The sequence below is a fragment of the Entelurus aequoreus genome, linkage group LG06 (assembly GCF_033978785.1).
Source record: "Entelurus aequoreus isolate RoL-2023_Sb linkage group LG06, RoL_Eaeq_v1.1, whole genome shotgun sequence".
In the NCBI taxonomy this organism is placed as follows: domain Eukaryota; kingdom Metazoa; phylum Chordata; class Actinopteri; order Syngnathiformes; family Syngnathidae; genus Entelurus; species Entelurus aequoreus.
In genome coordinates this window covers 83,780,339-83,795,258 of record NC_084736.1, presented here as the reverse complement: position 1 = coordinate 83,795,258, position 14,920 = coordinate 83,780,339, and the positions used below count along the sequence as shown (strand labels likewise).

At 42.6% G+C, this 14,920-nt stretch overlaps 1 protein-coding gene across 3 annotated transcripts in view; it reads left to right on the top strand.

The window, feature by feature from the left end:
• Positions 1–14,920, top strand: part of LOC133652672 (paxillin-like) — a 44,478-nt gene that overhangs the window by 13,608 nt on the left and 15,950 nt on the right. Inside the window, exons 2-7 of one of the 3 annotated variants that reach the window (XM_062051668.1) lie at positions 4,404–4,612; positions 9,561–9,646; positions 9,718–9,857; positions 9,933–10,116; positions 12,072–12,168; positions 12,298–13,907. In XM_062051668.1, coding sequence (XP_061907652.1) covers positions 4,404–4,612; positions 9,561–9,646; positions 9,718–9,857; positions 9,933–10,116; positions 12,072–12,168; positions 12,298–13,728 — 2,147 coding nt within the window. In that variant the 3' untranslated portion in view covers positions 13,729–13,907. Of the gene's footprint in view, positions 1–4,403; positions 4,613–9,560; positions 9,647–9,717; positions 9,858–9,932; positions 10,117–12,071; positions 12,169–12,297; positions 13,908–14,716 lie in introns of those variants that run through there. The other 2 variants (XM_062051669.1, XM_062051670.1) reach the window with 2 other exon arrangements.

The window sequence follows — 14,920 nt, the reverse complement described above, 5'->3', positions numbered from 1 at the left end:
TGGGTGGGACATCTGCATCGGTCTCCAATAGTGGTGTGGGTGGAGGGGCACGACCCATCCTGTCCGCATGATTCCTACGCCTACAGCTGTCAGTATTCTACTAGAAAAGCACTCAGAGAGCGCAGATCTCCGCCCAAACTCCTAATAGCTCACAAAGAAGTTGAAGCTCGCCACGTAAACGTATGGTAACGCGGTAGAAGTGTTTAGGATCAGCTCTAAAAAGGAAAAGTTCATCTTCTCATTTCGGACATTTTCAGAAATTTTTTATGAAAATACATCCATAACTTTTTGTCGTAGTTTTGCTAACTAGACAGAAAGATGACAATGATTACATAACCTCCTGGTAATTACAGTGATTAATTATATGACTTTACGTGCAGTGTTGCCTGAAACTTTTATTTTCCATCACTTCCTATTTTTTACTAGTTGTCTCCCTTTTATAATTATTCTGTAGTCTACTAAAGCTTGTGACCCAGGCTCACTTGCCGGTCCACCAGGCATCTCAGCATTTGCTGTCAGTCTTGTTTTATATAAATATCATGTGGAGTGTCCCCGGTGGGGTAGGGTTTCATTGTGGGGGCTGTGGTCACTTCTGCTAGCTGTAAACAGGTGAGCCGTGCACCCTGGTGACCCATCACCATTGCATGCATGTTAATAGAAAGGATTAAACGGCCTTGGTTGCCTGCCTGCACTGTACACAGTTCTTTGTGGGAAATGCACAGCTTAAACATCAACAACATTATTCTGAAATTCAAAGAATGCACTAGTTGGTGGAATTGGTTCTGTAATTGTCAACATTTTTTGTCAGTAACAGTATTTTCACTTCTTAGCCTGGTTGCTTTCTTTTGGCACATTGGACAGAGGAATGCTTGGAATTCTACATCCACCTTCACATCCATCTGATAAAGGGTTGCAAGACAGTGGTTGAGCCTGTTGTGGTCGCACTGACAAGACTGGACAAGTACCCACTGCCACAACATTGTGTACTGTATCCATATGAGGTGTTGCAGACTGACATTGGTTATCCCAATGAGACACAGATGCTTCATTTGCCTGGGGTTTAGATTCTATAACAGACATTTGACCGATCAGCGTCAGTCATTAACCTTTGGATGACATGTTTCCCCCAGAGACTGCACAATGTACTATTGAGTCAGTATGCTGTTGGGGTAGAATTGGACTTTGTCCCCTGGCTCCGAGCCCCTCTTTGGAATGGAAAAGATTAGTCTGTTGCTCGGCTTACAGTGCATGTTTGCAATCTGGCTGCTTCTAACTCTTTGCGAACCACACTGGTGTGAGACAGGCAAACGCCCTCAGTCATCCCCATGCAACACTCAATGCTGCCCTCCTCAGGGATACTTCAATACTTTCCAAGCACACCGAAAGAGTTCAACGTTACATTGCAGGGTTTCTTGTAAAAATCTTCTAAAAAAAACACTTGGATATTCGTCCGTGATCCCACTGGTAACTGCTGACTCGATAAGGTCACAGATGTGGTTTCAAGAACTCGCACTCCAAGTATTTGGAAGACCGCAGGCAGTAGGTTTTTCTCTGCCAATGCAATAAAGAGCTTTCTAGGAAAAGGTTACTGCAGTTAACTGTGTTGAGATACTGTATTTTATTTATTTTCAAGGTGCAAAAGATGTCAAAGGCCTCAGTTTGTGTGTAAATCACATACCCTAAGCCAACGCTGGAATGTTTCCTTCCTGTAGGCTTTGTTTTATGAGTGACAAAGTCAACTTCAGTAAGTCTTGTTCCGCATGTCAGCACCAGGTGCAGATTATTTTGAGAAGGCCATGATATTTCAGCTCATTTGCACAGACATGAGCTACTTGCTGAGCTGACTGCTTTAAATAGGCCGGAGGTCCCATGTGGTTTATGGTAAACTTGACCAACTCAACGTGTAACTTTTGGGAACAATGTCAGGTATGTTTAGGATCAATGTATTGGTGACAAAATGTGAGAAGCCCTTTCGGGACTCAGCCGGTGTGATCAAATACAAGACTACAGTCACATTTAGCATGTAAGACATTCAGGTATATTGATAACTATTGGGCACACATAGGGAAGTTAAAGGCCTACTGAAATGATTTTTTTTATTTAAACGGGAATAGCAGATCCATTCTATGTGTCATACTTGATCATTTCGCGATATTGCCATATTTTTGCTGAAAGGATTTTGTAGAGAAAATCGACGATAAAGTTCGCAACTTTTGCTCGCTGATTAAAAAAAGCCTTGCCTGTACCGGAAGTAGCGTGACGTCACAGGAGCTAGTATTGCTCACAATTCCCCGTTGTTTACAATGGAGCGAGAGAGATTCGGACCGAGAAAGTGATGATTACCCCATTAATTTGAGCGAGGATGAAAGATTCGTAGATGAGGAACGTTACAGTGAAGGACTTGAGAGGCAGTGATGGACGTATCTTTTTTCGCTCTGACCGTAACTTAGGTACAAGCTGGCTCATTGGATTCCACACTGTCCTTTTTCTATTGTGGATCACGGATTTGTATTTTAAACCACCTCGGATACTATATCCTCTTGAAAATGAGAGTCGAGCACGCGAAATGGACATTTAAAGTGACTTTTATCTCCAAGACAATACATCGGTGACACACTTAGCTACTGAGCTAGCGTGATAGCATCGTTCTCAAATGAAGATAGAAACAAAATAAATAAACACCTGACTGGAAGGATAGACAGAAGATCAACAATACTATTAAACCATGTACATGTAACTACACGGTTAAACATTCTCAGCCTGGTAAGGCTTAACAATGCTGTTGCTAACGACGCTAAGGCTAATTTAGCAACTTAGCAACCGGACCTCACAGAACTATGATAAAAACATTAGCGCTCCACCTACGCCAGCCAGCCCTCATCTTCCCATCAACAGCCGTGCTCACCTGCGTTCCAGCGATCAACGGCGCGACGAAGGACTTCATCTGTGGGTTTGGCGGCAAGCATCGGCTAGGCGTAGTAAGTAGTCCTTGTTGTGTTGCTGTAAGTATTGTACTTAGCCGCTAATACACCGATCGATCCCACCTACAACGTTCTTCTTTGCAGCCTCCATTGTCCATTAAACAAATTGCAAAAGATTCACCAACACAGATGTCCACAATACTGTGGAATTTTGTCGAAGAAAAACAAGAGGCTTTTCTATCGGGTCCGATGGGGTCCAACCACTTCCGTTGCTTTTGTGACGTCACGCGCATAAATCATATCCAAAGGAGTTTTTCAACCGGAAGTGTGGCGGGAATTTTAAAATGTGACTTTATAAGTTAACCCGGCCGTATTGGCATGTGTTGCAATGTTAAGATTTCTTCATTGATATATAAACTATCAGACTGCGTGGTCGCTAGTAGTGGCTTTCAGTAGGCCTTTAATCAATTGTGTCAACCAGACCACTCCCCCAGTAGCAGTATATCATGCTCTTGTTCCCTGACTATCTTTGTCTGTCTGCTTCACGAGCACACATTGCTGCGGCTGAACACTTTCAACAGGTGCGGCAAGAATGTGAGTACAGATACTGGCCTTTTATAGAAGCTGAAATTATTTTTGTTTTTGTTATTGTTTTTTTTTTTAAATAAATGACTGCATACTGTGTGTCATTGTGCCACTGTACTATTAATTGCTTCCCGTTCATCATGTACCTAAATTTAGTTTATGTTGTCTTGTTAAATGTTTTATTATGCTTTTTTTATACTGTCTGGACTAATAATGCTGTGGGATGACTGAGATGACATCCAAAACAAGAATAGCGGCAATAAAAAGTACTGTACAAAGCATTAAGAACAGCATTTTTACAAACATTGCCTTTTTCTCTATAGGAGACAAAAGATTGCATGGATAAACAGATTCTAAATCTCATGATGCACATAGTCTTCCATTCGTTAATTACTCTCTAGTCCCGTGTTCCATTAGTTCTTTTGATTATGGGTCTGTTAGTGTTTCAAGTGTCTGCAGTATAAAAGTATACAGCTAGTGATTGTGACCTATTCCTGACAGGCTTGTGTGATGTAAGAGTCTATTTTATTCTTGTGTTCCAGTGGCCACTCAGCAGTGTAACATGCCTCCTGCCTTGGACAGGGTTCAGAGATACTTTAGCTTCTTTGTGCAGAACAACCATGTGGATACAAAAGCAGGATAACTAAAGGACAGGTAGCAACTCATCGGCAACAAGGTTGTATTTATAGTGATGGAGGAAGGCTCGGTAGGTTTAGTCATGGCGAGATGGATGTTTATTGGCATCGTGTGATGGTGATGGTATCAGGAGGTGAATCGCTTTTTGGTGTCTGGTTGAAATGAGGGACCGTAGGTTGCCCAGCAGACCCATTGAGTCAAGTTATGAAAGGAAACATGAGTGTCTTGCTGTGCTAATGCTGGTTAACCTTTACCTTTTAGATGCCTTACTCGCTGACCTAGAGTCGACGACATCCCACATTTCAAAGCGACCCGTGTTTTTGCCTGATGAGACGCCCTACTCCATCCCCACCGGTGGAAACTATTACCAGGATCTATCAGCTCCACCTCCAGTACCCCCTCCACCAACAGCCGAGGCTCTCAACGGTTCACTGCAAGACCACAAAGACTCGCAGCACTCCTCTCAGCAGGTATACATGTAAAGTCTGACCTTACGTTACAAACATTTTTCTCTATTAGGCCGTAGAGACTCACAGGCTGGGTCATTTTTTTGCTTTTCTTAAAGGCCTACTGAAATGATTTTTTTTTATTTAAACGGGGATAGCAGATCCATTCTATGTGTCATACTTGATAATTTCGCGATATTGCCATATTTTTGCTGAAAGGATTTAGTAGAGAACATCGACGATAAAGTTCGCAACTTTTGGTCGCTGATTAAAAAAAAGCCTTGCCTGTACCGGAAGTAGCGTGACGTCACAGGTTGAAAGGCTCCTAACATTTCCCCATTGTTTACACCAGCAGCGAGAGCGATTCGGACCGAGAAAGCGACGATTACCCCATTAATTTGAGCCAGGATGAAAGATTCGTGGATGAGGAACGTGAGAGTGAAGGACTAGAGTGCAGTGCAGGACGTATCTTTTTTCGCTCTGACCGTCACTTAGGTACAAGCTGGCTCATTGGATTCCACACTCTCTCCTTTTTCTATTGTGGATCACTGATTTGTATTGTAAACCACCTGGGATACTATATCCTCTTGAAAATGAGAGTCGAGAACGCGAAATGGACATTCACAGTGACTTTTATGTCCACGACAATACATCGGCGAAGCACTTTAGCTACGGAGCTAACGTGATAGCATCGGGCTTAACTGCCGATAGAAACAAAAGAAATAAACCCCTGACTGGAAGGATAGACAGAAAATCAACAATACTATTAAACCATGGACATGTAACTACACGGTTAATGCTTTCCAGCCTGGCGAAGCTTAACAATGCTGTTGCTAACGACGCCATTGAAGCTAACTTAGCAACGGGACCTCACAGAGCTATGCTAAAAACATTAGCTATCCACCTACGCCAGCCAGCCCTCATCTGCTCATCAACACCCGTGCTCACCTGCGTTCCAGCGATCAACGGAGCGACGAAGGACTTCACCCGATCATAGATGCGGTCGGCGGCTAGCGTCGGATAGCGCGTCTGCTATCCAAGTCAAAGTCCTCCTGGTTGTGTTGCTGCAGCCAGCCGCTAATACACCGATCCCACCTAAAGCTTTCTTCTTTGCAGTCTTCATTGTTCATTAAACAAATTGCAAAAGATTCACCAACACATTCCAGAATACTGTGGAATTTTGCGATGAAAACAGAGCTTTTTGTATTGGATTCAATGTGTCCGAATACTCCCGTTTCAACCACTGACGTCACGCGCATACGTCATCATACATAGACGTTTTCAACCGGAAGTTTAGCGGGAAATTTAAAATGTCACTTTATAAGTTAACCCGGCCGTATTGGCATGTGTGGCAATGTTAAGATTTCATCATTGATATATAAACTATCAGACTGCGTGGTCGCTAGTAGTGGCTTTCAGTAGGCCTTTAAGTTATCAACCATATACTTGCATATGAGCAGATTTTGTTAAGAAACTGTTGAAGTAAAATGGAATTGTGTGTTGTTGTTGTTTAGTGTGTAGGTGCAATGTTTAGTGTCAAGTAGAGATGTTGGGGCCGATATCTATCTTTTTAACTGATCTTTACCACAGCTGTGTTTACATTGCTAAAGATTGTACTCACATGAAAGATTCCCTCAAAGGGGATGCATGCTCAGGGAGACACGATTACATTTCCATATTCCTTGTTACACACATGCAGGAGGTGTGTGTGAATTCTAGGAGAATGCGTGTCTTTCCAGAACACCGTCTCGAACGCATTGTTTATCCACAGTGCCGGAGATACTGTAATGCCTGTAAGATACTAATCCTCACCACCAAGACGAAAAATAAACCAAATAGTCATTTAAGAGGAGAGTTGTTAGATGTTGGATGCGGGAAAATGTGTGATGCATTCCAACAGTCAGTCAGCCTTAATGCATTTCTGCAGCTTGATGTTTTTTGAGGGATTGTGCACATCATGCAACTCACGTTTGCGAGACCAACCAGTGTGGCCGTGCTCTGTGATGGTGCAGCGGTGTCAAGACCGGTGGGCTGCTTGTGTTCGGGGGTTAAAATGCATGCCTGTTGACAGGTCTCTTGGTCACTGACCGGGTGGGGAAGGCACATACGTCATAGTACATTTATTTTTCCAAATATTGTCGGGATCGACCAGTAAAGTCCCAAAGATCGACTGGTTGATCGCGATCGACAGGTTGGCGGCCCTAGCTTTAAAGGCCTACTGAAAGCCACTACCAGCGACCACGCAGTCTGATAGTTTATATATCAATGATGAAATCTTAACATTGCAACACATGCCAATACGGCCGGGTTAACTTATAAAGTGACATTTTAAATTTCCCGGGGAACTTCCGGTTGAAAAGGTCTATGTATGATGACGTATGCGCGTGACGTCAATGGTTGAACCGGAAGTATTCAGACACATTGTATCCCAATACAAAAAGCTCTGTTTTCATCGCAAAATTCCACAGTATTCTGGACATCTGTGTTGGTGAATCTTTTGCAATTTGTTTAATGAACAATGGAGACTGCAAAGAAGAAAGTTGTAGGTGGGATCGGTGTATTAGCGGCTGGCTGCAGCAACACAACCAGGAGGACTTTGACTTGGATAGTAGACGCGCTATTTGACGCTAGCCGCCGACCGCATCGATGATCGGGTGAAGTCCTTCGTCGCGCTGTCGATCGCTGGAACGCAGGTGAGCACGGGTGTTGATGAGCAGATGAGGGCTGGCGTAGGTGGAGCGCTAGTGTTTTTATCATAGCTCTGACGAGGTCCTGTAGCTAAGTTAGCTTCAATGGCGTCGTTAGCAACAGCATTGCTAGGCTTCGACAGGCGGCACAGCATTAACCGTGTAGTTCCAGATCCAGTGTTTGGTTCGGTGTCTCCTGATAGTAGTATTGTTGATCTTCTGTCTATCCTTCCAGTCAGGGGCTTATTTCTTTTGTTTCTATCTGCATTTAAGCACGATGCTATCACGTTAGCTCCGTAGCTAAAGTGCTTCGCCGATGTATTGTCGTGGAGATAAAAGTCACTGTGAATGTCCATTTCGCGTTCTCGACTCTCATTTTCAAGAGGATATAGTATCCCAGGTGGTTTAAAATACAAATCCGTGATCCACAATAGAAAAAGGAGAGAGTGTGGAATCCAATGAGCCAGCTTGTACCTAAGTTATGGTCAGAGCGAAAAAAGATACGTCCTGCACTACACTCTAGTCCGTCACTCTCACGTTCCTCATCCACGAATCTTTCATCCTGGCTCAAATTAATGGGGTAATCGTCGCTTTCTCGGTCCGAATCGCTCTCGCTGCTGGTGTAAACAATGGGGAAATGTGAGGAGCCTTTCAACCTGCGACGTCACGCTACTTCCGGTACAGGCAAGGCTTTTTTTATCAGCGAGCAAAAGTTGCAAACTTTATCGTCGATGTTCTCTACTAAATCCTTTCAGCAAAAATATGGCAATATCGCGAAATTATCAAGTATGACATAGAATGGATCTGCTATCCCCGTTTAAATTAAAGAAAATCATTTCAGTAGGCCTTTAAACCCTGAATTAATGACCTTGTCCTTGATGTTACTTTTTTGTTACTTTTTCTAACTCCATTCATTGAGTGTGGTGGCCCTGGAGCAACACCTAAAAAGTGACCAAGGCTGCATACTCACTAGTTTTCCGCATTCCATCTTGAATGCTCTTCGAATGCTGAACAAGCTCACTGAGGTCGCCAGTTTACTTTCACTGCTTTAAGGTAGTACTCAAAAGATCCAAACTTAGATAGACTTTGTGTGTTGTACATTGTCAATTTGATATCAGCTTTATAAATCTAATGTGAAACAATGAGGGTTTCTTTTGTAAATTACAAGTCAGCAGTACAAACTAAGTGACGTAATGAATAAACTAAGATACAAATTAGAGATGTCCGATAATATCGGTCTGCCGATATTATCGGCCGATAAATGGGTTAAAATGTAATATCGGAAATTATCGGTATCGGTTTTTTTATTATCAGTATCGTTTTTTTTGTGTGGGATGTTCCAAATAAGTCTTTGATGAGCATTCCTCAATTTTGTCACTCTTTTTTGCCACTTGTGCCAGCTTTTTTGAAACATGTTGCAGGCATGAAATTCCAAATGAGCTAATATTTGCAAAAAATAACAACGTTTTCTAGTGTGAACGTTAAATATCTTGTCTTTGCAGTCTATTCAATTGAATATAAGTTGAAAATAGAGATGTCCGATAATATCGGTCTGCTGATATTATCGGCCGATAAATGCGTTAAAATGTAATATCGGAAATTATCGGTATCGTTTTTTTTATTATCAGTATCTTTTTTATTTTTTTTTAAATTAAATCCACATAAAAAACACAAGATACACTTACAATTAGTGCACCAACCCAAAAAACCTCCCTCCTCCATTCACACTCATTCACACAAAAGGGTTGTTTCTTTCTGTTATTAATATTCTGCTTCCTACATTATATATCAATATATATCAATACAGTCTGCAAGGGATACAGTCCGTAAGCACACATGATTGTGCGTGCTGCTGCTCCACTAATAGTACTAACCTTTAACAGTTAATTTGACTAATTTTCATTAATTACTAGTTTCTATGTAACTGTTTTTATATTGTTTTACTTTCTTTTTTATTCAAGAAAATGTTTTTAATTTATTTAGCTTATTTTACTAATTTTTTTAAAAAGTACCTTATCTTCACCATACCTGGTTGTCCAAATTAGGCATAATAATGTGTTAATTCCACGACTGTATATATCGGTTGGTATCGGTAATTAAAGAGTTGGACAATATCGGCATATCGTATATCGGCAAAAAGCCATTATCGGACATCCCTAATACAAATCTAAACTCTTGCTGTGTTTGTGCAGTTACAAATGGTTGCCACTAGATGACAGAAAAATAAGTGTTTGCAAAGTCTAAAAGGATTGACTGATAAAAGAATGACTGTTGAATGGATGCAGTCTCTAGGTTCGGCCCAAAAGAGCTCATGGTCGGGGGACAGAAGCAGTTCTCCACAGTCTCACACTGAAGAAGACCACGTCTACAGGTTACTCGCTGCTCTCGCCCTGTCACTATTTCCCCTTGTGGCTGTTGTTAACACGTGCTTCTCCTTCTCAGCTTTCCTAACAAACAGAAATCATCCGACTCATCGACAGCAGCCATGACCTCAGGCCTCGGCAGCAACCTCTCAGAACTTGACAGGCTACTGCTAGAGCTCAATGCGGTTCAACAGAGCTCCCCTTCGTTCCCCACTACAGGTGACATTAAGACCTTCTCCGTCAGGCCTGTTAATGCTAATTAGTAGTAAACGAATAGTGCTCGTGTTTCCACAGAGGAGAGGGCACCGCCCTTGCCGTCCACGAGCATCACCCACTATGAAAATGGCAGTACTCCTGAAATCAGAATCAGCCCACCCCCTCATGAGGAGCCCAAGAGAAATGGAACAAAGTCGGATGAGGCTCGGCCAACAGTGGAGAGTCTTTTGGATGAGCTGGAGGGTTCAGTGCCCTCAACCAGGTTCGTATGAGCTATAGTAGGCCAAAGAAAAGCTGCAACTAAAAAGTATATTGATAGTTGACTAGTAATCGACTATCTTAGTCTCTGACTAACTGGATTATGAAGCGTAAACCTATTTAGTGTCTCTAATTTGGCCATCAGTTTTTAAATTCAGCTTGAGATATTTATAGGCATGTGCTAACAATAAAGATGACTTTACTGTAACTGTGCTGCTCAATAAAAATAACAATTAAAACGTTTCCATATTTTTTAAAAGCAAGCACTAAAACAAAGTATATTTTTTTTATGTAAACTGAAGGCAATCAAAAATAGCAACAATTACAACACCAACTTTATCTAGCCAGCTTGTGAGGAAGTGTTTAGAAAGCTGCACACAGGTATGTTGTTACATCCTGGCATTTTTAGAGGTATAACAGTCATTGTATATTATTGTATTACTGATTATTTATTGGAATTTTGGCTATCTAACATATATTATAGAGATGTCCGATAATATCGGGCTGCCGATATTATTGGCCGATAAATGCTTTAAAATGTAATATCGGAAATTATCGGTATCGGTTTCAAAAATAAAAATGTATGACTTTTTAAAACGCCGCTGTGTACACGGACGTACGGAGAAGTACAGAGCGCCAATAAACCTTAAAGGCACTGCCTTCGCGTGCCGGCCCACTCACATAATATCTACGGGTTTTCGCACACAAAAGTGAATGCAAGGCATACTTGGTCAACAGCCATACAGGTCACACTGAGGGTGACCGTATAAACAAGTTTAACACTGTTACAAATATGCGCCACACTGTGAACCCACACCAAACAAGAATGACAAACACATTTCGGGAGAACATCCGCACCGTAACACAACATAAACACAACACAACAAATACCCAGAACCCCTTGCAGCACTAACTCTTCCGGGACGCTACAATATACACCCCCCGCTAACCCCCCCAACCCCCAACCCCCCCCCCCACCCCCACCCCCGCCCCCCTCAACCCCGCCCACCTCAACCTCCTCATGCTCTCTCAGGGAGACCATGTCCCAAATTCCAAGCTGCTGTTTTGAGGCATGTTAAAAAAAAATAATGCACTTTGTGACTTCAATAATAAATATGGCAGTGCCATGTTGGCTTTTTTTTCCATAACTTGAGTTGATTTATTTTGGAAAACCTTGTTACATTGTTTAATGCATCCAGCGGGGCGTCACAACAAAATTAGGCATAATAATGTGTTCATTCCACCACTGTATGTATCGGTATTGCTTGATATCGGAATCTGTAATTAAGAGTTGGACAACATCGGAATATCGGCAAAAAAGCCATTATCGGACATCTCTAATATTTTAAATTTATTCTTTGATGATATTGGCACCCTTGTGCCTAATGTTTGTTGGTGGAAATTGACCTTTGTTATTGTGCCTTTCTTCTTTGCACAACAATTGATGCTGCTTCACATCTGAAGGTCCTAACGGATAAATAAAGTTGGTTATAGAGGCTGAATAAATATAGATAAAATTGTATAGACAAAGTTTAATTGGTGGACTTTAGCTTAAATGATAGTTAAGCGTTATTGTTCACGCAACTTTCTCTGTTGTCAGATAGCTAGGTAAAAAGCTAACTATCTTACTGAGTTGGGATCGCATGTCCGACATGCCTCCGCTTGAATTATTATCTCAACACAGAGCAAGGTCCACTTTTCAAACTGAGGAAGGTTTTTATATCTTTGATTTGTTTAGGGTAAAATGTTCCCATACTCTCGATGTATTCACCCACTGTGTTATTAGTCATTTTTCTTTTAGCACACTGTCCGCGCTGACTCGAGCATTTTTGTTTTAGTTGGAAACACGAGCTATTGTCTCGACTATTGTCAACAAATTAATTTGTTGGCAACACTTTTTATGGTTGAACGAATTAACCCCTAGTAAATTGCATTTTCCAACCCCTCCCCTCGCCACAGTGGTTTGGACAGTCCCACTCAGCAGCAAGCACGGATTTCAGCTTCTTGTGCCACAAGAGAGTTGGACGAGCTGATGGCCTCCTTGTCTGACTTTAAGGTACACAAGTATAGTAGTAAATCATGAGCAGGCCACAAACAAACAAAAGGCTCTTTTTAAAACTTTCTTTCATCTTCTTGATGGATGCTGTGTCTGTGTTCTGGCTTACTTTCATTTCTGTGTTTCTAGCCCAGCTCTTTGGGCTCTTTGCTGCACCCAACAGGAGCAACTTCTACCACTTCTCATCTTCCAGTCTCTACCTTCATCCCCCCAGTGGCTTCTCCTTTCTTCAGTCTGTCCCACCCATCTACCTGTGCCTCTTCTTTGTTGTCTCTGCCTGCTGGTCTGGAGCTGCACATAGATGAGGACGGGGGAGACCGAGGCTTGTCATCGTCCCGTCTGAATCATATTCCCTGCCACAGTCCTATCTCGTCCCTCTCTGCGGCCAGTGACCTCGACTTTGCAGCAGATGCCTTTGCCATTGTGCCCCCGTCCCCAAGCAATTTGCTGCAAGTCATGTCACAGTCGGCGTCTTTTAGCTCCGGCATGCAGAGAACCAGTTCAAGCCCATCCACTACTCCCTCACTGACCTCAGTAAACACCGTCCTGGACAAGACCTCACAGTCACCTAGTCCATCTGTAGAGCAGTTTTCACCCTCAGCTGCTGCTTGTAGTCAGTCTTGTTCACCTGACAAAATGACCAATGGGTCTTTTGTCATCCATGATCCTAGTTTGAATCACTTTGCTTCTCCCCTTCACCCACTCACCTCTTCACCTTCACCACTCCCTGCTACGTCCTCAGTATCGCCCCCCCTCACAAGGTTTTCCTGCCAAACCTCCTCTACAGCTTCTATGGCAAACATCATTTCCTATGTGACCTTCCCGGCTTCTTCAATCCCCAGTGGACATGTGCTGGAGCCAAGACCCACAGCCAAGAGCGCCAGCCCCCTCGTTCTGCATCAACTCCCTTTAGAGGAAGCCTCCCTGGATGAAGCGCTGGACAAGCTGCTAGCGATGAGTTTTTCACAGAATCTGTCAGCTGACCCGCAGCTGAAGATGGAGACACATTGTCTCAGCAGAGATGCCCCAGAAGTGCAGGAGTTCATCCTTCCCATGGACAGAAACTGTGCGCAGCCCGACACTTTCACCTGTACCACCAACACCATGACTGACGAATCAGTGGACGGAGGTACCGACGCCAATGGAGAGCTGGACTGGGCCGATGAGGAGCTGTCCATGTCTTTCCATGACGGTTTTGATGGCACCATGACGCCTTATACCGAGAGAATGTACACAGATGGCAGCATGACCCCGCTGACAGAAGCCAGCTGGATGGACGAGTCCATGACACCGTCCACATGCCCCGGGACGCCTGACGTTGCCCTGGATTTGCCTTTGCTGCAGCCTCCCAATATGGACAGAGTCTCTGCATCGGGTCATGTAGGCATTTCCTCTCTTGCTAGATGCAGGTTGCCTTTGTGTTCCTCACAGATAACGTTTTTGTTTGCTATTCAGAGTGGTGCATCTCTACCAACTAGTACCTGTGGCAGTTCTACTCTGTGCTTGTCATTTGTAGAGACCGCAACATCAAATAAAACGATCAGTAAAAGGGCTTTGTAATACACTGGCTATGCTAACAAGCCGTCCTGTGCAAAACAAAAGAAAGTAAGGGACTTGCTAGCATATATTATATAATCACCCGATTCTCCGTGGACCGTGACACTATACGGTAATAAAAGCCATCTATCCAAGTCAAAGTCCTCCTGGTTGTGTTGCTGCAGCCAGCCGCTAATACACCGATCCCACCTAAAGCTTTCGTCTTTGCAGTCTTCATTGTTCATTAAACAAATTGCAAAAGATTCACCAACACAGATGTCCAGAATACTGTGGAATTTTGCGATGAAAACAGAGCTTTTTGTATTGGATACAATGTGTCCGAATATTTCTGTTTCAACGATTGACGTCACACGCATACGTCATCATACATAGACGTTTTCAACCGGAAGTTTAGCGGGAAATTTAAAATTGCACTTTATAAGCTAACCCGGCCGTATTGGCATGTGTTGCAATGTTAAGATTTCATCATTGATATATAAACTATCAGACTGTGTGGTCGCTAGTAGTGGCTTTCAGTAGGCCTTTAATGCAATCTGTAGTGATGGAATGTTAAGACTTGAACTATACGAAGTTGTTTATGGTGAAGAGAAAAAACAAAGTACATTTGTATTTTATAATTATGGTTAAGGTTGAAGTTTATTTCGAACATGTATACAGATGCAATATGATGTATCATATAATAGGAATTGAATCTAATCCAATTGTGATTAATCAATTTAGAACCTCGTGAATTGAGAAATTGGGCCTTGAAGCCCACCCCGTATCAGAAAATAAATCCTCTGATGTCTTTTTGTTGGAGACAGCTGATAGACGCTTGCTTAGTATTTCTGCACAATAAATCAATTACTGTAGCGGTTTGCTTAACAGACCATTTTAGCTATTTGGACATGATACTATTACCATGTTCTCCATAGACTAATCACACTAATACTGGTTTACGAACAGCCAGCTGAAGTTCAGGTTGTCGACACATATTTGTTGCTGTTTGATTCACTACTTGATGTCAAGAAACACATATGTCTTACTACAGTTTGTGAGAAGGCTGTGAGTTTTTTCACAGCAGCTAAGAAGGCGTGCATGGAGTGTGATTCTAAACCCGCCTTTCAGCAACCGCATCCCTGCTTTGTGAGTGGAAAACTCATCTGCTCGGAGTGCTGTGACCGTTACTTTCAACCAAGGATGATTCATGTGGATT